Source organism: Castor canadensis, chromosome 8, assembly GCF_047511655.1.
Source record: "Castor canadensis chromosome 8, mCasCan1.hap1v2, whole genome shotgun sequence".
NCBI lineage: Eukaryota > Metazoa > Chordata > Mammalia > Rodentia > Castoridae > Castor > Castor canadensis.
The window spans coordinates 141,045,638-141,072,269 of record NC_133393.1 but is presented as its reverse complement, the minus strand read 5'-3'; the positions used below and the strand labels follow the sequence as shown (position 1 = coordinate 141,072,269).

Genomic DNA, 26,632 nt, shown 5'->3' with positions numbered 1-26,632 from the left:
CCTTTTTTATGTTGAGTATTTATGAGAGAGGGTTTTGCGAACTATTTGTCCAGGGCTGACTTCAAACTGCAATCCTCATGATCTCTGTCTCTCGAGTAGCTAGGATTACAGACATGAGATACACACACACACACACACACACACACACACACGTATAAATTCATAGCTGAAATAAAAACTTTATAAAATACATTTCATATGTAATATATATGCTAATACTTTCTCTTGTAGACTGTGCTATTTTGTTCTATTTCATTGTTTGAAGATCAATTTTATATTTATATATATATGTGTATATATATGCATGTGTGTGTGTGTTTGTGTGTGTGTGTGTGTGTAAACCACCAGCTACTAATGCTTCTCTGGAGTTTCTTTAGCTAGTTCTTTTATTTATCTCCATATTTAATATGGTTGGCTAATTTTGCTTTATTGCCTATGTATTTATTTTTAGTTGTGATAAATGAAGATTTAGCTATCTTACCTCAAGTCTTTATTTCCCCAACTTCCATCCTCCTAATGTGGTAATGCTCAATTTTATGTAATAAATGAGTATAATTTATATGACTATGGCTAATAAATGTTATTTCTCACAGAGCCAATAGGGTATTGTTTTGCCTTTTAAAATATTTTTCTCAGGACAATTGCCATGCTTTTCACCTGCATATTTTCTTTGTACCTATTCTTGTTTTTCCCAAGCGGTGCATCACAGTGATCAGATAATCTGTCAATGTGCCTTTCTCCTGGGGCCCTTTCTTCCACAGCAGCTCATCCTGCTCTGCTCTGGACTCGGCTGCCATATCACTGCCCAGCACTACTCAGCACTCACCTGGGAACCTTCTTCTTCTTCTTCTCCTTCTCCTTCTTCTTCTCCTCCTCCTTCTCCTTCTCCCTTCCTCCTTCCCCCTTCTTCTTCTTCTTCTTCTTTCTTCCTGTTCCTCCTCCTCCTCCTCCTCCTCCACCTCCTCCACCTCCTCCACCTGTTCTTCCCTCCCCTTCCTCCCTCCTCTTCCTCCCTCTTTTTCTCCTTACCCTCCTCCCCCTCCTCCATCTCTCTCTCTCCCCCTTTTTTTTTTTTTTGCGAGGCAGGCACTCTACTACTTGAGCCACACCTGCAGACATTTTGGCTTTAGCTATTTTTCCAATAGGGTCTCGTGTTTTTGCTCAGGCTGGCTTAGACCACAATCTTCCTATTTATACCTCTGGTGTAGCTAAGATGACAGGTACATACCACCATATCTAGCTTATTGGTTGAGATAGAGTCTTGCTAATTCTTTACCCCCCCAGCTGGCCCAAGCCACTAGTCACCCAATCTCTGCCTCCTGAGTAACTGGGATTACAGGTATGGGCCTCTGTGCCTGACCTTCTCTGCTCTCTTGTGTTGACTCTTCTATTTCCTGGATTCCATTTCTCACTCTTTCTTGGTCTACTCCTTCATTTTGCTTCAACACATTTTCAATGCATGCATGTCTTACAATGTCATTAGCTTACCCTCAACACTTGATTGATAAATGGACAGCACACAGAATTATAGATTTGAAATACTTTTCTTTTGGAATTTTGAAGGCATTGCTCCCTTGTCTCCTAGTATTGCTGTCGACACAGTCAGATTCTTATCTCATCATATATAACCTTCTTTAAAAAGACATAGCCAATCTTTATTAATTTCTTACTATATGTCAAGCACTGTTCGAAGTATTCTGCATTATTTAATTTTCACATCATGTCTGTGAGATAGAAAAAAATGTGAGAGTTTTTTTTCTTTAACAAGGAAGAGGCTGGGGCTTAGAAGTTAAACAGCTTGGAATGATGGAACCGCTCAAGTGGTAAGAGTGCCTGCCTGGAAGTTAAACAGCTTGGAGTCAGGTGTGGTGGTGCACATCTGTAATCCCATCTACACCTGAGGCATAGGTAGAAGGATCTTGGTCTGAGATCAGCCCAGATGAAAATGTGAGACTCTGTAAAGAATAACTTACAGGAATAGGGCTGGGAATGTGGTGCAAATAATAGAGTGACTGCCTAGACAAGGTAAGACCTGAGTTTAAGCCCAAGCGCCCCACAAAAAAAAAAAAAAAGTAGTGTGCATTGGAAGTGTTCATGTGACTGGGAGTGTGCATTGACCGGGAGTGTTAGTACTGAAGGATGTGGGGATGGCCATTTAACTGGGCTCTAAATCCACATATGAATATCTAGTCTCTCTGTGGCAGTGATATGGGGAGGGTTATACTCCTGCCTGCCACTGTTCTCAAGGCAAAGTAAGAACCTGAAGGAATCCTACAGTTAACTATGCAGCCTTCAGTTAATCCTCATCCTCAGCCAGCACCCCAAAGTTCCTGGCATCCTTCCGTCCCAAAGTCTTTCCCACTCAGTTTCTCCAATACATATGTGTGTACTTTCTTTCCCATGTGGAGAGGAGAGTTGCAGAAATAGCGAGAGAATGTAGACACTTGCTCACTCTACACACACACATTTAGGTAATCTTCCAAGTTCAAACCTTCCATGGATTCTATAGGGCATACCGACTTCCTTCCTCAGTGTTGTAGCTCTCACAGCCCTGGACAGTGAGTTACGTATTGTCGCAGCTGCTTACATATTGTATACTGTGAAATACAGACATGCAGGAGATTATAGGATATAAGCTAACCATTTATGGGGGTGAGTGAGCTCAAGTGGTAGAGCCTCTGCCTAGCTAGTGCAAGACCCTGAGTTCAAACCCCAGTAACACCTAAATAGAAAAAAAAAGATAACTGTATATTTATCATTCAGCTGTAGGAGCCCTTGACAAATTCTTTGGAGCAAATATTGCAAAATAATAAACAGAAATCCATCATACATATGGTAGGCACTTCTATATACTCCTTCCTGGTCCATCTCCTTCCCTCTCTAGCAGTTATCAGCATTCTAAATTGGCATTTATCCTTGCAATGCATATTTTAAAACTATTGCTACAGGGATGTGTATCTATACATAACATACTGTATGATTTTCACATTATCAACTTTATTAAAAATATACTCTGTACAGTCTTACATTACATTTTTTCATTCAACCTCGTACTTGAGGTATGCTTACATAGCCATGTAGTTGTTTGTCATTCATTTTAGGTTCTATATAGTGTTCAGTTGTATCACCTAAGATGTAATTTAGCCACTCTCTGACATTTTAGGTTAGTACCTGTTCTTCTTCTTCTTTTTTTTTTTTTAACAATAATGACATGGTGATGATTCTTGCATATCTCACACCATCCTCACATAAAGAATTTCTCTGCAGGATTTCCACAAGTTCCCTGGGACATTGGTCCTCTTGATGCCTGCAGTCCCCGGGACCTAGGATCAATCAGTAAAGCCCCTTTGCCAGTGTCTGTTAGCCATCAAAAGTTTTATCCTTTTACCCCACTGGTGCAAGAAAATATTGTTTCTATGTGTAGTTGCTGAATTATAAAGATGCACTTCTTCAAATTTAATAGCTATTGCCAGATTGCTGTCCAGTTTACACTCCTGTGACTAATGCAAATGATGTACTGAACTGGCGAAGAACCTGGGCCCCAGTGTTGTGGATGACATGAGCTTGAGCCTGACGGCCTGGGAGCTGTGTGATCTTACATTCTACCCATGCTGAGTTTTCTTGTATGTCGTATCCATAGCACTTAGAGAGGCATCCCAAGAATTAAATCAGTGCACACGTTTTGAACATTGCATGAATCCATCACAGGCCACTTAAAAACCACATTAGCTATATTGCAGCTTAAAGTTCGATTTTCATCCATCACATGAGTATGAAGTGGAATTTATGTGGTTGTAATGTGTGTCCCTTATTGTTAGTGACAGGGGATATCTTTTCGTATGTTCATTGGCTCTTTCTGTTCCCTTTTCTCTCCCATTGGATTATTTTTCATCTGAACAGTAAAAGTTCTCCATACATCCTCTCAAAATATTCTGGACACTAACTCCTTGTCAGTTAAATGCAGGGCAGGGATATTTTGAAAGTCTGAAAGCCTGAGGCAAGAATTTTATTGAGCCATAGAAATCTTTAATGTAATTTAACTTAACTGTTCCCGTAGCATATTATATATTTTATTAACAAAATTATTCTCTGAGTCAAAGTTTGAAGACATTCTCTTGTATTCCATGTAAAAGTTTGCAAGCATTTCTTTTTATACTTGAGTCTTTACCTGGGATTTATTTTGAGATGCCATTTCCTTTTTTTCTAAGTAAGTGCTTATCTTCTGAGTAGAGATCCAACTCCTTTTCCCGTGAAAGGCAGAGAGTGAGTGTCTCAGGCTTTGTGGCAACTACATGACTTTTTAACCTCTGTGACTCAGTTTCTCCAAGTGAACATTAGAGATAATAAAAAAGTGCATACTTCATGAAAATATAAGGATGAAAAAATAGACTAAATGTGTGATAAATAAATGAGTAGAGCTATGTTCCAGTAAAACTTTGTTTATAAAAACAGATGGTAGTTTGAATTTGGCCCATGGGTATAGTTTGCCAATCCTTGTTCTAGACAAAATTCCCATTCATTGCTGATTTTATGCAAAGAATTAGTAAGTTATATATGCAATATATATCAAATATACATGATTATGTATTTAATATATTCTTATTACATAACATAAATATATTTATACTTCTCACTAATCTCAGTGGAATTAGCTAACTTCATTCTCTTTAAAAATACTGTTTCCTCCTGTACACATAACTCACTCATTGACCCTCCATGTACTCCATATAAGAGTTTACTACATAACTTGTTCCATTTATAGACAGACCAAATTATTTTTTTAAGTTCTGTCTTTGGGTCTTTTATTCTTTAACCTAAAACTCTCCTTGTCAAAATAATGTATTAACAACCTATCTCTTGACATGATAACCTTCATCTGAAGTTCGTATCTTCCAACTTTCAAACCCAGGACAAACAGCTCTTTTTCTGATACTAGTCTCTCTTTTTTAAGAAATTGGGACATAATATTTGTATGCCTTTTTGGGGTGTGTTAGGTAATTTAGTACACATATACAATGTGTAATAATCAAATCTTTCTCATCATTTTGAAATTTATCATGGATTATTTTAATCAGTAGGCACCCTACTGTGCTAAAGACCCAGTAGTAATTCCTCCACTTTGTATTTAGTGCTCTTAAACTTCTTTCCATCCCTCCTCTCCACTGCACCCACACCCCAATCTCTAGTGACAGCTATTCCATTTTGTTCTTCTATAAAATTAACTTATAGCCTTCACAAAGAAGTGAACATGCTATATTTGTGTCTGGCATATTTTAAAGTAATGACCTTCAGTCCCATCAGTGTTGCAGCAAATGATAGGATTTCATTCTTTTCATGGCTGAATAGTATTCAGTGTATAAATTTACCACTTTTTTTTTTTATTTATCCATGCACTAAAGAGCATCTGGATTGATTCCATGTTCTGGCTATTGGGAATAAGTGCAGCAAAAAAACATGGGAGTATATCTTTTTGAAGTAATGATTTTATCTCCTTTGGATATATTCCCAGTTGTAGAATTGCTAGCTCTGTATTTACTTACTGTTTTTGGGTTTTTGAGGAATCTCCATGTTGTTGTTCCATAATGACTATGCTAATTTACAGTGGTAATTGTTGCCTTTTCTCCAGGTCCTTGCCAGCATTTGCTATTTTTTTTTTTTTATGCTGGCCATTCTAACTGGGTGCGATGATATCTCATTGTGGTTTTGGCTTGTATTTCTCTGATGATTAAAGAAATCAAGTATTTATTCCAGTACTTGTTGACCATTTGTCTGTCTTCTTTTTAGAATGTCTGTTGAATTTCTTAACCCATACATTGATTGGATCTTTTTGGTATTCAGCTTCCTTATGAGTTCCTTATATAGTCTGGATATTAATCCCTTGTCAGGTGATTAATTTGCAGATATTTTCCCCCATTTGATTGGTCCATTGATAGTTTCCTTTGCTGGGCAGAAGCTTCTTAGTTTAATTTAGTCCTATTTGCCTGTTTTCACTTTTGCCTATGCTTTTGAGGATCCCATGTAAAACATTGTGGCCTACACCAGTGTCTTGAAGTGTTCTCCCTGTGTTTTCATGTAGTAATGTCACAGTTTCAGATTTAGCATTTAAGTCTGGGATCCATTTTGAACTGATTTTTGTGTGTGATAAGAAGAAAGGATCTAGTTTCATTCTTTTCCATATGCTTATGCAGTTTTGCCAGCACAATGTATTGAATAGACTGTTTTTTCTCCACTGTATGTTCTTGATACTTTTGTCAAAACTCAGTTGACTGAGGCCAGGCACAGCAGTCATACCTGTGATCCCAACTAGTTGGGCGGCCAAAGTGGGAGAATCCTAAGTTCCAGCCCAGCCTGGAATATAGTGAAAACCCATCTTAAAACAAAAATTAGTTTGCTGTATGAATGTGGACTAATTTCTGGGTTCTATACTATGTTCTGTTGGTCTGTGTGTCTGTTTTGTGCCATTACCATGCTATTTTGGTTACTACATGCAGCTTTGTATTATGTTTTGAAGTCAGGTATTGTGCTGCCTCCACCACTGCTTTTTATTTGTTCAGGGATCTCTTTGGCTATTCTCTTTGGTTTTTGTGAATCTTGGAATTTTTTTTTGCCATTTCCACAAAGAAAGTTGTTAGTATACTGATGGGAATTGCACTGAATTTTACAGATCCCTTTGGGTAATATGGTCATTTTAACAATATTAGTTCGTTTGGTCCAGGAACATGAGATATATTTCTATTTTTGTGAACATTATTTTTTCTTTCACTAGTGTTTTATAATTTTCATTATGGAGATCTTTTGCTTGCTTGCTTAAGTTTATTCCTGAATCTTTTATCTATCTTTTGTGACTAGGGTGATTACAATTGCCTTCTTAATTTTTTTCATCATGATCATTATTGGTATATAAAAATGCTTACTGCTGGGTGCAATGGCTCAATCCTGTAATCCTAGTACTTGGGAGGAAACAGTAGGAGGATTGTGGTTCAAGGCCAGCCCAGGCAAAAAGTTCACACGACCCCATTTCAACCAGTGGCTGGGTGAAGTGGCACAAGCCTATCATCCCAGCAGAGGTCCAGGCCAGCCCGGGTATAAAGCAAGACCCTCTCAAAAACAACCAATGCAAAAAAAAGCTGGTGGGGTGGCTCAAGTGATAGAACACCTACCTAGCAAGTATGAGGCTCTGAGTTCAACCTCTAGTACCGCCAAAAAAAATGCTATATACTGTTCTTTGTATGTTGATTTTGTATCCTGAAACTTTGCTGAGTTATAACAATTGTCTGATTGCTATTGCTAAGGCTGCCAGTACTATACTAAATAAGCATGGTAAGAGTGGGCATCCTTGTCTTGTTCTTGATCTTAAGAGAAGTATTTGCAGCTTTTCCCCATTTGATAGGAGACTGGCTGTGGGTTTTTCATAGACAGTCTAGTAGTTGGGGGTGTGTTCCTTCTGTACCTAATTCATTGAGAGTTTTTATCATGAAGAGATGTCATATCTTACTGAATGCTTTTTCTGTATCTATTGAATTGATCATATTGTTTTTGTTTTTCATTCTGTTAATGTATCACATTTATTGATTTGCATCCCTGGATGAACCCCACGTGATCATGGCATATGATCTTTTTCATGTGCTGTTGAATCCCATTTGGTAGTATTTTATTGAGAAATTTTGCATTTGTGCTCATCGAGGATATGAGTCTGTAATTTTCTTTTGCAGTTGTTATATCTTTGGTTTGGTATCAGGGTAATCCTGACCCTGTAAAGAGTTCATCAGAGTTCCTTCCACTTCAGTTTTTTGGAATAGTTTAAGAAGGACTGGAACCAGTTATTCTTTAAATGTTTTGTAGAATTCAACAGTAAAGCCATCATGTCCTGGATTTTCTATATGAGAGATTTTAAATTACTGCTTTAATTTCATTACTCCTTGGTCTGTTTATTTTCTATTTCATCTTGATTCAGTTTTAGCAGGTTATGTGTATTTAGGAATTTATCCATTGCTTCTGGGTTTCCCAGATTTTTAGCATATAATTGTTCATTGTAGTTTCTTGTGATCTTTTATGTTTCTGTGGTATCTGTTGTAATGTCTGCTTTTACATCTCTGATTTTATTTATTTGGGTCTTGTTTCTTCTGGTTGGTCTATTAAAGCTTTATCTTGTTTTTTTATTCTTTCAAAAAACAATTCTTTGTTTTGTTCATCTTTTACATTTTCTCAAGTTTCCATTTTACTTATTTCTGGTTTTCTTTTTTTTCCTTTTACCAATTTGAGGTTTGGTTTGTTCATGCTTTTCTAAGTCTTCAAGGTATTCTGTTAGATTGTTTAATTTTTTATTGTTGTTGTTTTTGTTTTTGAGACAGAGTCTTGCTATGTAGCTCTGGCTGGCCTCAAACTCACCATCCTCCAGCCTCAGCCTCCAGGTGCTGGGATTGAGGCATGTGTCACCATTCCCCACCCTCTGTTTTTTTTGTTTGTTTGTTTTGTGGTGTTGGCTTTTTTTTTTTTTTTTTACTATTAACTTCCCTCTCATTACTGCTTTTGCTTTATCTCACAGATTTTGATATGTTATTGTCATTTTCAAGAAAGTTTTTGATTTCCCTTTTTAATTTCTTCAGTTACCCATTGGTCTTAGGAGCAGTTGTTCAATTTCCATTATTTGTATACTTTCCATTTTCCTTGTTGATTTAGTTTTATTACACTGTGAAGATACATGATATGATTTCAACTTTTTAAAATGTATGGAGACTTGATTTGTGGTCTCACATACAGTTCATTCTGGAGGATTTTCTATTTGCTGATGTGAAGAATGTGTATTCTGTTGCTACTGGACCAAATGTTCTGCAAATGTCCTTGAGGTCCAATTGCTCAATAGTGTAGTTTAGCTTAGATGGTTTTTTTGGTTGATTTTCAGTCTGGATGATCTGCCCATCAAGGAAAGTGAGGTGTTGAAGGCCCCCGCTATTATTGTACTAGAGTCTATCGTTCCCTTTACATCTAATATCTGCTTTATATCTTTGGGTGGTATATATATATTTATGACTATTATATGTTCTTCATGAATTGATCCTTTTATCCATATAAATGATCTTCTTTGCCTCTTTTTTAAATTTAAAGTCTGCTTTATCTGATATGAGTATAGCTAACCCCCCCTTTGTTTTTGGTTTCTAGTTGCATGACTAAAGTGACTAAAGTTCTCTTTAGTCAATGTATATGTCTACCAGTGAAGTGAATTTCTTTTTTTTTTTTTCTTATTCATATGTGCATACAAGGCTTGGTTCATTTCTCCCCCCTGCCCCCACCCCTTCCCTTACCACCCACTCCAGCCCCCTCCCTCTCCCCCCCACCCCCTCAATACCCAGCAGAAACTATTTTCCCCTTATCTCTAATTTTGTTGTAGAGAGAGTATAAGCAATAATAGGAAGGAACAAGGGGTTTTGCTGGTTGAGATAAGGATAGCTATACAGGGCATTGACTCACATTGATTTCCTGTGTGTGGGTGTTACCTTCTAGGTTAATTCTTTTTGATCTAACCTTTTCTCTAGTTCCTGGTCCCCTTTTCCTATTGGCCTCAGTTGCTTTAAGGTATCTGCTTTAGTTTCTCTGGGTTAAGGGCAACAAATGCTAGCTAATTTTTTAAGTGTCTTATCTATCCTCACCCCTTCCTTGTGTGCTCTCGCTTTTATCATGTGCTCATAGTCCAATCCCCTTGTTGTGTTTGCCCTTGATCTAATGTCCACATATGAGGGAGAACATACGATTTTTGGTCTTTTGGGCCAGGCTAACCTCACTCAGAATGATGTTCTCCAATTCCATCCATTTACCAGCGAATGATAACATTTTGTTCTTCTTCATGGCTGCATAAAATTCCATTGTGTATAGATACCACATTTTCTTAATCCATTCGTCAGTGCTGGGACATCTTGGCTGTTTCCATAACTTGGCTATTGTGAATAGTGCCGCAATAAACATGGGTGTGCAGGTGCCTCTGGAGTAACAGTCTTTTGGGTATATCCCCAAGAGTGGTATTGCTGGATCAAATAGTAGATCGATGTCCAGCTTTTTAAGTAGCCTCCAAATTTTTTTCCAGAGTGGTTGTACTAGTCTACATTCCCACCAACAGTGTAAGAGGGTTCCTTTTTCCCCGCATCCTCGCCAACACCTGTTGGTGGTGGTGTTGCTGATGATGGCTATTCTAACAGGGGTGAGGTGGAATCTTAGTGTGGTTTTAATTTGCATTTCCTTTATTGCTAGAGATGGTGAGCATTTTTTCATGTGTTTTCTGGCCATTTGAATTTCTTCTTTTGAGAAAGTTCTGTTTAGTTCACATGCCCATTTCTTTATTGGTTCATTAGTTTTGGGAGAATTTAGTTTTTTAAGTTCCCTATATATTCTGGTTATCAGTCCTTTGTCTGATGTATAGTTGGCAAATATTTTCTCCCACTCTGTGGGTGTTCTCTTCAGTTTAGAGACCATTTCTTTTGATGAACAGAAGCTTTTTAGTTTTATGAGGTCCCATTTATCTATGCTATCTCTTAGTTGCTGTGCTGCTGGGGTTTCATTGAGAAAGTTCTTACCTATACCTACTAACTCCAGAGTATTTCCTACTCTTTCTTGTATCACCTTAAGAGTTTGGAGTCTGATATTAAGATCCTTGATCCATTTTGAGTTAATGTTGGTATAGGGTGATATACATGGATCTAGTTTCAGTTTTTTGCAGACTGCTAACCAGTTTTCCCAGCAGTTTTTGTTGAAGAGGCTGCTATTTCTCCATCGTATATTTTTAGCTTTGTCAAAGATAAGTTGCTCATAGTTGTGTGGCTTCATATCTGGATCCTCTATTCTGTTCCACTGGTCTTCATGTCTGTTTTTGTGCCAGTACCATGCTGTTTTTATTGTTATTGCTTTGTAATATAGTTTGAAGTCAGGTATTGTGATACTTCCTGCATTGTTCTTTTGACTGAGTATTGCCTTGGCTATTCATGGCCTCTTGTGTTTCCATATAAATTTAACAGTAGATTTTTCAATCTCTTTAATGAATGTCATTGGAATTTTGATGGGAATTGCATTAAACATGTAGATTACTTTGGGGAGTATCGACATTTTTACTATGTTGATTCTACCAATCCATGAGCATGGGAGATCTCTCCACTTCCTATAGTCTTCCTCAATCTCTTTCTTCAGAAGTGTATAGTTTTCCTTGTAGAGGTCTTTCACATCTTTTGTTAGGTTTACACCTAGGTATTTGATTTTTTTTGAGGCTATTGTAAATGGAATCGTTTTCATACATTCTTTTTCCATTTGCTCATTGTTAGTGTACAGAAATGCTAATGATTTTTCTATGTTGATTTTATATCCTGCTACCTTGCTATAGCTATTGATGATGTCTAGAAGCTTCTGAGTAGAGTTTTTTGGGTCTTTAAGGTATAGGATCATGTCGTCTGCAAAAAGGGATATTTTGACAGTTTCTTTACCTATTTGTATTCCTTTTATTCCTTCTTCTTGCCTAATTGCTCTGGCTAGGAATTCCAGTACTATGTTGAATAGGAGTGGAGATAGTGGGCATCCTTGTCTGGTTCCTGATTTTAGAGGGAATGGTTTTAATTTTTCTCCGTTAAGTATAATGCTGGCTGTAGGTTTGTCATATATAGCTTTTATAATGTTGAGGAACTTTCCTTCTATTCCTAGTTTTCTTAGAGCTTTTATCATGAAATGATGTTGGATCTTATCAAAGGCTTTTTCTGCATCTATTGAGATGATCAAGTGGCTTTTGTCTTTGCTTCTGTTAATGTGGTTTATTACGTTTATTGATTTTCATATGTTGAACCACCCCTGCATCCCTGGGATGAAGCCTACCTGGTCATGGTGAATAATCTTTTTGATGTGTTGCTGAATTCGATTTGCCATTATTTTGTTGAGGATTTTTGCATCAATGTTCATTAAGGAGATTGGCCTATAGTTCTCCTTTTTGGAGGTGTCTTTGCCTGGTTTTGGGATAAGTGTAATACTGGCTTCATAAAATGTGTTTGGCAGTTTTCCTTCCCTTTCTATTTCATGGAACAGTTTAAGGAGGATTGGTATCAGTTCTTCTTTAAAGGTCTGATAGAATTCAGCAGAGAATCCATCAGGTCCTGGACTTTTCTTTTTGGGGAGACTCTTGATTGCTGCTTGAATTTCATTTTGTGTTATAGGTCTATTCAGGTGATTAATTTCCTCTTGGTTCAGTTTTGGATGATCATATGTGTCTAGAAATCTGTCCATTTCTTTTAGATTTTCAAATTTATTTGAATATAGGTTCTCAAAGTAGTCTCTGATGATTTCCTGGACTTCCATGGTGTTTGTTGTTATCTCCCCTTTTGCATTCCTAATTCTACTAATTTGGGTTTTTTCTCTCCTCATTTTAGTCAGGTTTGCCAGGGGTCTATCGATCTTGTTTATTTTTTCAAAGAACCAACTTTTTGTTTCATTAATTCTTTGTATGGTTTTTTTGGTTTCTATTTCATTGATTTGAGCTCTTATTTTTATTATTTCTCTCCTTCTATTTGTTTTGGGATTTGCTTGTTCTTGTTTTTCTAGGAGGTTGAGATGTATCATTAGGTCATTGATTTGGGATCTTTCAATCTTTTTAATATATGCACTCATGGCTATAAACTTTCCTCTCAAGACTGCCTTAGCTGTGTCCCATAGGTTCCGGTAGGTTGTGTTTTCATTTTCATTGACTTCTAGGAACTTTTTAATTTCCTCTTTTATTGCATCGATGATCCATTCTTCATTAAGTAATGAGTTATTTAGTTTCCAGCTGTTTGCATGTTTTTTGTCTTTACTTTTGTTGTTGAGTTCTACTTTTACTGCATTGTGGTCAGATAGTATGCATGGTATTATTTCTATTTTCTTATATTTGCTGAGGCTTGCTTTGTGCCCTAGGATATGATCTATTTTGGAGAAGGTTCCATGGGCTGCTGAGAAGAATGTATATTGTGTAGAGGTTGGATGAAATGTTCTGTAGACATCTACTAGGTCCACTTGATCTATTGCATATTTTAGATCTTGGATTTCTTTATTGAGTTTTTGTTTGGATGACCTATCTATTGATGCTAATGGAGTGTTAAAGTCTCCCACAACCACTGTGTTGGCGTTTATATATGCTTTTAGGTCTTTCAGGGTATGTTTGATGAAATTGGGTGCGTTGACATTGGGTGCGTACAGATTGATGATTATTATTTCCTTTTGGTCTATTTCCCCTTTTATTAGTATGGAATGTCCTTCTTTATCTCGTTTGATCGATGTAGGTTTGAAGTCTACTTTGTCAGAGATAGGTATTGCTACTCCTGCTTGTTTTCGGGGGCCATTGGCTTGGTAAATCTTCTTCCAGCCTTTCATCCTAAGCATATGCTTATTTCTGTCGGTGAGATGAGTCTCCTGTAAGCAACAAATTGTTGGATCTTCTTTTTTAATCCATTTTGTCAAACGGTGTCTTTTGATGGGTGAATTAAGTCCATTAACATTAAGCGTTAGTACTGATAGGTATGTGGTGATTCCTGCCATTTAGTTATCTTAGTTGTTTGAAGGTTTGATTGTGTGTACCTAACTTGATGTTACTCTCTACTGTCTTGCTTTTTCTTATCCTGTGGTTTGGTGCTGCCTGCCTTTTCATGGTTAAGTTGGGTGTCACTTTCTGTGTGCAGGATCCCTTGCAGAATCTTTTGTAATGGTGGCTTTGTGGTCACATATTGTTTTAGTTTCTGCTTATCATGGAAGACTTTTATTGCTCCATCTATTTTGAATGATAGCTTTGCTGGGTAGAGTATCCTGGGGTTGAAGTTATTTTCATTCAGTGCCCGGAAGATCTCACCCCACGCTCTTCTTGCTTTTAATGTTTCTGTTGAGAAGTCTGCTGTTATTTTGATGGGTTTACCTTTGTATGTTACTTGTTTTTTCTCTCTTACAGCCTTCAATATTCTTTCCTTAGTTTCTGAACTTGTTGTTTTAATGATGATATGTCGTGGAGTAGTTCTATTTTGATCTGGTCTGTTTGGTGTCCTGGAGGCCTCTTGCATCTGTCTGGGAATATCTTTCTCTAGATTTGGGAAATTTTCCGTTATTATTTTGTTGAATATATTACGCATTCCCTTCGCTTGCACCTCTTCTCCTTCTTCGATGCCCATGATTCTCAAGTTTGGTCTTTTGATGGAGTCAGTGAGTTCTTGCATTTTCTTTTCACAGGTCTTGAGTTGTTTAATTAATAGTTCTTTGGTTTTTCCTTTAATTACCATTTCATCTTCAAGTTCTGAGATTCTGTCTTCTGTTTGTTCTATTCTGCTGGATTGGCCTTCCGTTTTGTTTTGCAGTTCTGTTTCGTTCTTTTTTCTGAGGTTTTCCATATCCTGGCTGTTTTCTTCTTTATTGTTGTCTATTTTTGTCCTGAGTTCATTTATCCATTTATTCATTGTGTTCTCTCTTTCACTTTGGTGTTTATACAGTGCTTCTATGGTTTCCTTTATTTCTTCTTTTGCTTTTTCAAATTCTCTATTTTTATTGTCTTGGAATTTCTTGAGTGTCTCCTGTACATTTTGGTTGACCCTATCCAGTATCATCTCTATAAAATTCTCATTGAGTACTTGTAGTATGTCTTCTTTTAAATTATTCTTGTGGGCTTCATTGGGTCCTTTGGCATAGTTTATCTTCATTTTGTTGGAGTCTGGATCTGAGTTTCTGTTCTCTTCATTCCCCTCTGGTTCCTGTACTAATTTTTTTGCTGTGGGGAAACTGGTTTCCTTGTTTTTTCTGTCTTCCTGTCATTGTCCTTGGTGTTGTTACTGTCCCTGTACTGTGTGTAATTAAGTATTTTCTAGCTTGTAATAATAACAATGGTAATATTTAGAATGGAAGAGTGAGCTGAGATGGAAAGCAAGAAGTTAAAGAAAAGGGGAAAACAAATATACAGACAAGAGGGAGAAAGCAGAACAAGGTGTCAGACAAGAGAGTTTCAAAGGTATAAACAGGGAGTGTTAGTGTACTAATCGACAGTAAGCTGAACAGACAATAGACAGAGAGAGGATTGAAAATCAAAGATAAAAAAAATAAAAAATAAGTATATGAAAGTAATATCTATATATAAAAATGAATTAAAATAAAATGGAAAATAGAAAATTAAAAAAAAAAAAAACCAAAAAACTTCCAAGTTTATATGCAATGCAATTTCAGTCTTAATAATTTGGATGTCCGTCTCAATCTCCAGTCCTGGAGTTGGTGCCTCAGATGTTGTTCTGTAGTTGTCTCATCAAAGGGGATGCATAAAGTAGAACAAAACTACACTCACACACACACAGAAGGAAAAAAAAAAAAAGCCCCACCAAGTGTCCCCAGTTCAAATGCAATACAGTTTCAGTAAGTTTTTCGGCTTGCAGGTGTAATTCGGTTGTTCTCTCACCAAAGGTAGGGAGAAAAAGAAAAAAAAAGCGTCTGGAGGCAGTTCTGAGAGTGGTATCTGCAACTGTGGCTTGCCTGCCTGCTGCTCTCAGCCTGTAGCTGGCGGCATTATTTATGCAGATCTCTGGGGTGAGCTAGCACTCACCTGGTCCCACAGGCTTTGTTTGCTCAGAGTTCTCCTGTGCCGGGGGCCTCTGCCACAGGCTTTCCCCTTTCCAAGCACTGGGAAAGGTGCCACTGCCCCGTGTTGTCAGGCCTGCGTGTTTATTTACAGTTCACGTGGGAAGTGGGTCTTCCCTCCTCTCACAAGCATCCCGGCTCCTGGTGGCTGGGCACGCGCCCCGCTCCCGCCAGAGCCTCTCCGGCCCGCCTGGCTTGTTTATTTACAGTCCCGGGAAGGATTCCCTTCTCCCAATCTTCAGCGCTCAGGGCGCCCCACCCTCTTTCCAGTGTGTCTTAACTGTTCTTATTGCTTAGTACTCAGTTTCTCTTTTTTTTTCCCCGGGTGGAGGTCAGTCTGTCCAGGGGGCTATACTGCTCTGGCCCAGGCTTGTCTGTGGGGTACCGCGGTACCGCGAAGCTCACCTGGTCTGCGTCTTCCCAAGCCGTATGGGCGCCGGCCACTGGCGGCCCGGGGGCCCTCCTTGGTTCTCTGTTTAACGTGAAGTGGAGATTCTCTGTGCCGGCTGGAGATGTGGAGGAGTCAAAGTTATGCCTTTCTCGGTGATTATGCCTCTGAAGTGAATTTCTTACAGGCAGCATATAGTTGGGTCTTGGGTTCTTTTTGTTTCTTTGTTTTTATCTGTCCAGCAAGACTGTGTTTTTTGATTGGTGAATTTAACCCATTTACATTTAAGGTTTCTCTTTTTTTTTTTTCTTAATTTGGGGGCTTTATTTTAATTTTTTTCTTTTAAGATGCTGCTACATAGCTGAAGAGAATTGGATTGGTCTTTTACGGCATAAAATCAATTCAGTCAGACTGCCCATTACCAGTAGATGGATTAGCTGAGAAGTCCTCCAATCCTGCCCCGCCCATGCCTTCACACTCTATAACCCGACTCATTAGTCCTGACTCCAACCTAGGGCTCACAGGAGGTCAGGACAGATCTGTGCCTGTGTGCTGGAAGTATTAGTGGTGGCTGAGAGTGGTGAAAGAACAATCTAGAAAACTGGCTACTCTTCTCCATTAAAATGGGTAACCCAGAGTTGACTGTTACTACTAAGAATTTCCCTCCCTACAACAGTTGTTACTGACTGATACAGAAAGGCAGCTGTTCTCTGACATTCAGGTAAATTCTCCCCACACCCAGAACCTCAGGACACAGGGGAGCCACAGTGCCCAGCAGCAGTGCCAGTCCTGCTCACTGGTATTCTGTAACACAGGTGACTTTTAGGCTGCATTAACTGTACTCTTGTGACAATAAGAACACATGAGATGAAGCACATTAAATAAGTTAAATATGCATTACACATCTCTGATAACAGCTTGGCTTCACTACATGAACCAACAATACTTTAGCTTGGTCCCTTTAAGAGAACAAAGCACTGACTTGTATTCCAAGTGGTTGGGTCAGATGACATGTGCCTCTTTCTCACAACCGCTGAGCACACCAATGCTGCCACAGTGCAAGGCTTTGCAGCTTCAGCCACTCAGCATCAGTCCCAAAGAATCGAAGGCTTGGACAGAACTGCAGATATAGGAAGGCCACCTGAGCAGAGTGGGCATGGGGTTACCATGGAGGCAGATGACTGCCCCAGCACGCTGGGCTCATGTTCCCACGGGCCAGCACCTATAGGCGAGGAAGAGTGTCTTGCTTTGAGAAGTAATGCAGCGACATGTACCAAAGCCTACCAAGTTACAATGAGTTACATATGCCACTGTGGCACCAATCATGGATTCCCTCATCCTTAGCAGAGCTCAGTCTTTTCCCTGATCACTCACTATACATTTTTAACTTTCTAAAAGATTGTTATGTTATATTTGTGTGTGCATTTGTGTGTGTAGGGGGGGAGGGGTAATTTAAAGGCAAGACCTGTGAGATGTCATCATACATTAATTTCTTTTTACACATGGTTATGATAAATTGAAATCCCATGATATGTGGATTCATCAATCCAATTTGCCATCCTTTGCATGCTGCCTCTACAAGGCAATCTTCCCTATAATAACACCAACAATAAAGAATAAAACCACCAGAGCCAGTAACCAGGTGCTGAGGCCTTCCTCCTTCCCGGTGGCAGCCAGCGCTGCAATGGGGCTGTTGCTCTGCAAGGTGTTCCTCATCTGCAGCCCATCTTCTTCCTTGAACTGTTTGTTCTCTTCCCGCAGCCTCTGGACTTCACCTTGCAGCCTCTTACATTCTTCCATCACTTTCTTGACTTCAGTGTCATCCAAAGACGAAGTCAGAGATTTAGACACCGATGGTGTTTCTGTCTTTGATGCACTTTGTGAATATAATTTTACTTATTTCTACATCATGTGTTTTATCCTTTTCTGCTGGCAATTCAAACACACATCTAAGTTTTGAATCCATAAGGTCTTCTGGTTTTGCCTCCTTCCATACTGCTTCCATATCAGAAGTATCAGTTGGAGCAAACATGGACTGAACCATAAACTTGTGTTTACTTTTCTCATTGGGATCATAATCGAAAGGCTGTAACATCACAGACACATTAATGGAGGCCCCAGCATCAATGATCCCACTGTTGGGCCGCACACTGTACCTTCGCAGAGCCGTGGTCTTCACTTTAAAACACACATTTCGATCTGTCAGGTTAGCAAGCTTTAGGTTGGTGGTAACAACGTCGGTGAAAGGACCTCGGAACTTGAGCTCGTGCTGCGGCTCGAGGCTCAGGACCTGCTCCACCTTCGCCATGTTCCTCGGCCGGGGGGCACCTTTGGCCGGGAAGCCCCGAGAGGTCACCTAAGAGGGCGAGAGACCATGCCCCCTTTAAATTCTACCCGGAGAGGGGGTCGTCAGTGGGGAGGGGGAGGGGGAGGGGGGAGGGGGAGGGGAATGGCCTACGCGGTGCAGGCGTGGGTGAGGCTGGGCATGGGGTGGCGAGCTGAGAGCTCACGAGGTCTCTCTTGAGAAGTATGAACTTCATCCTGTCATTTCGTTAGTTGTATTCTGTGTACTTTACGTTTTGATGTTGTTCCCTTCCACTCCTTTTATTATTTATTTGTTTTTGTGATTTGTTTGTTTTCTGTTATGCTATGGTTTCTCTTTCTCTTTTGGTATTTGTTCTGTTGGATTTTGTATATGCACGTGTTTTCATGATGGTAGTTATAATCCTTTCATTTCTAGTATGAGACTTCTAAAGTATTTCTTGTATGGTTGGTCTGGTGGTGATGAATTTCCTCGGTTTCTGCTTATATGCAAGGGATTTATTTCTCCTTCACTTTCAAAGGGTAATTTTCTGGGTATAGTATTCATGATTAGCAGGGTAGCTTTTTTTTTGGTGGTACTGGGATTTGAACTCAGGACTTTGCACTTACAAAGCAGGTGTTCTACCACTGGAGCCACACCTGCAGTCTATATTTGCTCTGGTTATTTTGGAGTTGAGGGTCTTGCAAACTATTTGCCCAGGCTTGCCTCAAAATTCGATCTTCCCAATCTCAGCCTCTCAAGTAGCTAGGATGGCAGGCATGATGCAATGTTCACAGTAGCAGTTCCCCTCCCCCTCACTTTCATTATTTTTACTTTTCTGGCCTATAGGATTGCTTCTAAGAAATCTGCTATAAGTCCAATGGCCCTTCCTTTCTCTGCAATGTGATGCTTTTCTCCTATCATTTTTAGGATTTTTGTCTTTGTCTTGTATTTTTCATATTTTGACTATAATATATCCTGGGGGAAATCTATTTCAACTAGATGTAATCAGGGGCCTTTGAATATCTCAAATCTGAATTTTCATATCTTTTTGACGATTTGGGAAGTTTCTAGCTATTATCTTGTAAAATAGGTTTTCAGTACCTTTTCCCTCTCCCTGGCCTTCTGGAATTCCATAATGTGAATATTTGTTTGCTAATTGTGTTTCACAAGTCTCATATGCCTTCTTTTTAATTACTTTTTTTTGTCTGACTAGACAAAAGACCTGTCCTAAAGTCCATAAATTCTTTTTTCTGTTAGTTCTAGTCTGTTGTGGATGCTCTCTCTTGTATTTTTCATTTAGTTGGTCTTTTTTATGATTTCTATCACCTGGGTGAATTCCTCATTCATGTTCTGAATTGTTTTTCTCATTTTTTTGTATTGTTTATCTGTACAATTATTAATAATTATTAATAATAATTAGGATTATTATTTTGGATTCTTTTAAGAATTTCATAGATCCAAATTGAGATCTATTTCTGGAGAATTATTGTTCTCCTTTGGAGATGTTATGTTTTCTTTCATGCTTCTTGTGTCCTTAGGCTGATGTGTATGCATCTAGTTTAATGTATTTTTCTCCCAATTTTATGAAGTTACTTTTCTAGGAAAAGATTTTTTTGTTTAGATGGAATATAGAATGTCAGATGAATAGGTTCTTTGGTTTGGTTATAGGGAGCTCAAGAGTTTAGTCTGTGTGATTTCCGCTTTGACTGATATCTATGAATACCTTTGTAGTCTAGACCTCAGCAGTTCATGAAAGTAGTTGTATGGCTTTGCAGTGGACATAGACTTCCAAACGTGTGTGACTTCTGTTTTATGGATGAAACTGAGCCCTCATGGCATTGGGACTTATGGCAGCAGCTGCTGTAGTGTTGGTGGCATGGGATATAGATAGGACTGTCTTCAGGTCCCTCTTGGGTGTAGATCCAGCAGCCACAGTTCCTGAGCCACAGGATTTCTGTGAAGGACACTTTCCCCAAGACCCTCAGGGTGAATATGGGCAATGCCTAGTCCTGTGTCACCAGAAACCACAGTTCTGGAACCATAGAATGGACAGGGGCCTTTCTAGGTTCCATCAGATGAGCGCAGGTGGTGCTGAACACCAGTGGCACTAGTAACTGTGGTCTCTAGATTTTAGAACACCACCCCAGGTCCTATGGGGTGATTGGAGTTCATCTGGAGCTTATAGGCAGGGGGAAATGCCTTTCCTGATTCCTGTAGGGTCAGCACAGATGGGACTGAGGCTTATGGCCTCAGCAACAGCTAGTCTTTAAGCTGCTGGACACTGAGGGGGCTATCTTTCACTTGTAGGTACAGTGGGGTTCTGTAGTCAGGACTGTGGCCAGCCTCTATGATTGGGGACCTCTGGCCTTGGAAGCCAGAGTTGTGAATGGCTTTTCTTCCTCTAGGTCACTGTTCTGACTTTGTTTAGGAGTCTCATCACTTTGCCAGCTTCCAGAGTTGTTCTTCTCCATCTCCTCAAAATACAGTTTCTCCTTTGCTGCTGACTCTTCCCCCTTATAGGAGTCTGTTATATAACATTAACTACAGCTCATTCTCATCCCTTCCATCAGGTGTTGTCTCCTTTTTAAGCTAGTCCCTCTGCTGACTCTGAAGACACAGTGCTGAACACATTCCTCTGAAAATAAGGCACCCAAAGCAGTCTCTCCCTCCCTCTCTACCATGCTTTCATAGATGCAACCTGGCATCACACTGCCTTCTTACCTTCCCTTCATGACCCTAAGCCAAGGCTCTTATGAATTATCTCAAAATAAGTTGAGCACATTTCTAGACCCTATTGTATTTCTTTTCTTCAAATAAGGACATTTAAGCCCAGAGTGGGGAGAAACTCCCCCAAAGGAAGAACTGAGAATCAAGTTCCAAGCTCAGGATTCTTTCTCATATTCGATGTTTCATTCATACTCAAAACAAATAGTCCTGATAAAACTTTTTGGGATTCCGAAACAGTCCTTGCCAGTGAGACACTAAAGAGGAATGGAACTCGTGGAAAAGACAATAGGACTTAAAGTGCAGCCTTCACTGACAGATGTCCAAGGGCATCTAGAGATCACTTCCCATGTTTGGACAGGTCACCCTCCTGGTAAAGAGGTCAGAAGTAAAATGACAGCACTCAGCTATTTGGGACTCAAGGCAAATGTCCCACCCCACAGCCTACTTGCCAGGATAATAGAAGGTAATGGGTACTTGGTGTAGGCTCTAGATCTAGGGTGGGCTTTCCAGGTATTCCCACACCTGAGGGTCAAAAACAGTAATAACACTGGGATTGTTCATCTACTTATAGCAGACGTTTAGTTTTATATGCCAGGCGCTAAATTGTTTTGTCTACTATTTAATCCTCATGACCTTCATGGGTAGGGTGTTGTTATCATCCCTCATGTTCCTTTGGAGGAGTAGTAGAAGTGGTAAGTACCTTGTCTACCGCCAGTTGCTAGGTGATAGAGAAGTGCCCTAACCACTGCGCACCTTTCAGCATGCCAAAACCAGTGAACATAAGCCTCTCTAACTGCAAGTTCCTCTTACTGCTTCAGGGGGTTGGAAACTGGGGACTCCTTCTATTTTAAATGGGTGAAAGAAAAACATCTCACCCAAAAATTCAAAGTATCACAATGGTCTTCATATTTCTGATATCCTAAAAAATACACATATCACCCTGGAATTGGATAGCCCATTAAAATATCTTGATTTTATCCATGTCTCTACAACATACACACACACACACACACACACACACACACACACACACACACACACACACACCAGTCCTTGATGCACTTACCATCTGGTTATTGAAATTCTATTGAAATTTCCCTTGACAAGCCACAATAATAAATAATCATTCACAAATAAATAGTCAGTTCTGAGTCTCTTTCATTTGATGTATCTGGAGTAAGAAACTGTTAAATAATTCCTCATTGTAATTTCTAGTCATTTCTTCATGTCTTATGGCAAAGGTAAAATCTAACAGTGGCTTAGAAACTCTACAATCTATTAAAACGTAAAGACTCCTGAGGTTGTGGGGAAAACCCATGTGTGAAAAGTTGAAGAAACATGCTAAGAACTTCAAATATACCTGCTACTTTTTCTTGTAAGGAAACTATTCCTGTTGATTAAATATGTCCTTTCACTCATGGTCTTGACCCGTGCTGCTCCTTGCAGAGATCAGCAGCTCAGGCTCACGGCTGTGTATGAAGGGCTTGCAGTGTACAGGCGCGGGAGTCACCTGTGGTGCTCTCTTCCAGGTGTTTACCTTGCTGTGGATTGCTGACTGGATGGTCCATCACTTCTGGAGGAAAGGAAAGGACCCGGACAGTTTCTCCATCCCCTATCTGACAGCCCTGGGTGACCTGCTTGGGACAGCTTTGCTAGCCTTGAGTTTCCATTTTCTTTGGCTTATTGGAGATCGGGATGGAGACGTTGGAGACTAATGAACCTAAAACTGTTGTTGAGTTACCAAGGAGGAACACAAGACAGCCACTGCTGGTCCTTTCAGAACCCTATGTCAGTCATTCGACTCTTGCCAGGGTGATCTCTACTTGGCCCTGATCCATTTAATGGCCTTAACATTTTTTTAAAGGAATTTGTGATGAAACCAGAATGGATGGTATTTGTGCTGCTTTTTGTAGAATAAGTAATTTGACATAGTAATAGATACAAGCTCAAGCTCTGAAATTAATTGAATAGGAAAGAACCCAGGATGTTTATAATGAATAATTTTGAAACCACAGACCTAGCAGAAATGTACTTTGCTATTTGTTAAGTTGTGATGCCAGGTTAGAGGAAACTGAGCTGTAAGTTTAGCCTGTTTTGTCTTCCAGATAGATGTGTTGTACTGCAAAGCACACTGTAGAAGGAGAGGTACCCTACCAAACTTGCAGTAGTGTTAGTTATGCTCTCCTCTGTGCTAGCTGAATATAAATGTACCAATCACTTGTTCCTAAACTGACTTACCTACGGTTTGCTGAGTGTAAGATAAAGCCACTTTCACCTGCATCTAAAATTACCCTATGTCAATGCAAATTGAATTTCAACTCTGCAAGTTCTTGGCAGGCCACCCTTTAAACATAGAATGATAGGGTTTTTGGTTTTTTTCTTTTTCTCTCTTTTTTAGAACAGGGTTTCTTACTGTGTGACTTAGGCTGGCCTTGAATCCATGATATCTGTGATCCTCCTGCCTTAGCCTCCTGACTGCTGGGATCATAGAACAGTTGTGAGAGGTCTTTAATGAAGGCAGTGCACCAGTTTTGGTCATTGGTATGTTAAAAATGTTAATCCTTTTAGTCAAGAACAGAAGATAACCTGAGTTTCACTTGTTGATACAAGATAGTAAGATAGTATGGGAAGCTGTGTGTGTGTGTGTGTGTGTGTGTGTGTGTGTGTGTGTGAGAGAGAGAGAGAGAGAGAGAGAGAGAGAGAGGGAGGGAGAGGGAGAGGAAGAAGCATTTGATAAAGAACTAAATCTTAATATTGTTATTGTAAAGATCATAGTGCTGTTGAAATATCAGCATTATAGAGTTATTCTTAAGCACATTTTTGATGTGCTTTTGTCATTTGGTCCCAAAATTTTGCTGCTGACCAGAACTTAGTATTTGTTACATACATTATAATGAGTAGTTTATTTTTATCTTTTTAAAAAGCTGTGCCATTTAATATAATCCAAACCTAAGATTTAGAATGAGCAAGCAGCTGCTTTGCTTTTTTAGAGAAAGGCTTCTTTAACCCTGTAAAAGAGAGCTTGGCGGGTTACCTCAGCTAGTGTTCATGACTATACTTGTCCTCTGTTTGCACAGGAGCATCTTATTTCTACAGGGACCTCACCTTTCACACTGCTGTATTCTAAAGTGCTGGCTTATATTCTAAACTTGACCAACACCTGAGTTATTCATAGTAAGCATTTTATATCATCTATTGTTCCTTTTTAAATGCAGTGTAATCTCTCAAGACCATTAGATATTTAATAATAATTTAAATCGATAAGGAATAAAAATGCACATTAAACTTTGATCATTCATGGCTTCAATTATAGGTTAGTGTTATATAAATAGTAGGTTGTTTATAAATAAATGAACTACTCTTAGAAATAAGGGGCTGTGGTTTAGAGTTATATATCTTTGCTTATTCTTAAACTTTATTCCATTCTTCTCCTTATAATTAAGCTTTTAAGGAAGAGAACTGAACTAACTATGGAATTTCTCCTTTGGAGAGTTATAATATCACCTAGTGAACTTTCTTGTAAAAGAAGGAATGATTAAGTTTAATTTGATGAATATTTAGCTGCAAAGATTTTTTTATTTAAAAAATCTATGAATAATACCTTTGGTTTTCTTGTAAAGCATTTGCAAATTGTGTGTTTACATTCGGGCTCTGTGATTCATGAGCATTTTCATTTCTCAGTTATGACTATTGATTTTTTTTAACTCACAAGAAATTCAGAGCAATCACATTTTTAAAACATTAGCTAACAACTTTAGTCTGGTGCATTACATATTCTGAAACATATTTAAATATATTACATCTGTTAGTACTCACAATCATACCTGTAAAAAGTCAGATAGATATTCCTGTTTCTAAATGGAAATTCAGAGAAGCTACATCTTTTAAGTTTGCAGAGTATGAACGCCCTAAACTGCAAGCGCTGGGCCTCTAGGCGAGCTCACTTTCTTTGACTCTCCAGATACACCAGGAGTACTTTCCTCATTAACACGAGGAGGCCAGCAGAGAGAACCAGGGCTCTAAAGTGCACTAGAGTGTTGCTCAGCCAGGGAGTCACCGTCTAATCCATCTGGAGGCTGAGTGCTACCAACTCTAAAGTACTCATGTTCTGAAGATCAAGAAGAACACAAGTGCAATAAACGTGTTTATTTACAAAACATTTTTCACTTTTATAGTGAAAACTTTGGAATAAAGAACAATGCCTTATTTCATAGAGCATCTAATTGCCACTACCCTTCCTACATCTGCCATTTGTCACTGATGTCATAGCTAGGGTGACTGATTTGAGTTCTGGCTCCTTTCTCTTTTGCTATCCAACCTTAGTGAGAGCAACAAAATGTTTTAAAGGGCATATAGTTGGCAATGAATGGAAAAATCATCCCCTGATTAGCTGTATTAATTATTAAGGGATATAAATTGCTTTAATGATGATTGGGGGCTGGAGGCGTGGCACAAGCAGTAGGTGCCTGCCTAGAAAGCAGGAAGGCCTCAGTTTGAACTCAGTAAAGCCAAAAAAAAAAAAAAAAGCTGATGACGTGATGATGATTGGTCTTTGAATCAATAAGACAACTGTTTTATTTGCCCATGAAATAATTTATTATCAGTCTTATACAAAGTAAATTAACAAAGTTGTTGTTTGTATTATCTTTTTGGATACAAGGTCTCACTGTGTAGCTTAGTAGGCTGGCCTTGAACTCAAGATCCTCCTGCTTCTGTATCCTGAGTGCTGGAATTACAGGTGTGAACCACTGTCCCAACTAACAGTATTTATTTTTATACCATGCAAAAACTCCTGCTTTCCTAAATTTTTCTTTTGACTAATTTATCAGACCCTTTATTTATATACAGATAAACTTTTTAAAGTCATATTTTATTCTTGCCTATCAACCATTTTTTCTTTCAAAAATAAAGTTTCTTAGAACCTGACAAAATAGAAACTTATAGTAATAGATCTTCTACAAATCCACGCCATAGACTACCAATTATGTAGCCAGAGAGGTATGTTTTAAAAGTCTCTCTGTGTTGAGCTTTCTTGCCTTATATATATAAGGTAGAATAAATGTACCCATTCGTCGTGGGTGTTTGGCATCTGAATTGTTGTAAACTGAAATAATAAAATATAAGAAATATTTACCCAGCCTCATTGAGCTTCCTTCTTGATGAAGTACAGGACATCAGAAGAGACTGAGGTGATGTATAACTATGCATCATATGTGTTGTGTTTAAGAAGTATGGTAAATGGGGCTCTGACCATACCTGGGCTTCCAATCTATTGTTTCACCATTGTTTTTTTTTTTTTTTTTGATCACTTCTGCCGTGATCCCTCTCAGATTCCTTGGCCCATCCATCCATGCTGGACAGACCACCAGCTCTGCTTATTCAGCTCTGGCTTTGCATATGCTTGAGCAGCTAAGTGTGGCTCATGGAAAACACAACTGCTATAGCCAGGCTTTTACTTTTCTCACCCAAGGCATCAAGTTAACCCTCAACTTCCCAGCAGCCTGCTATGTTTCTCTAACCACTTTGCCTTCTGGGAGAGCTGGTATTTGTCCCCACCTCTTCACTGGAAGTATACCTGTCAAGGCCACCAACAGTCTCCATTTTGCCAAATCCAA

At 39.0% G+C, this 26,632-nt stretch overlaps 1 protein-coding gene and 1 pseudogene across 4 annotated transcripts in view; one reads left to right on the top strand and one right to left on the bottom strand.

Annotated features, from left to right (window-relative positions):
* Slc41a2 (solute carrier family 41 member 2) overlaps positions 1-26,150 on the top strand; it is a 120,979-nt gene extending 94,829 nt beyond the window's left edge. For all 4 annotated transcript variants that reach the window (XM_074084273.1, XM_074084275.1, XM_074084272.1 and 1 more), the window contains one exon: positions 22,547-26,150. In XM_074084273.1, the coding sequence (XP_073940374.1) occupies positions 22,547-22,732 (186 nt within the window). In that variant the 3' untranslated portion in view covers positions 22,733-26,150. The remainder of the gene's footprint in view (positions 1-22,546) is intronic.
* On the bottom strand, positions 17,410-18,336 carry LOC109675753 (vesicle-associated membrane protein-associated protein B/C pseudogene; annotated as a pseudogene).
* Positions 26,151-26,632: the final 482 nt, after the last annotated feature.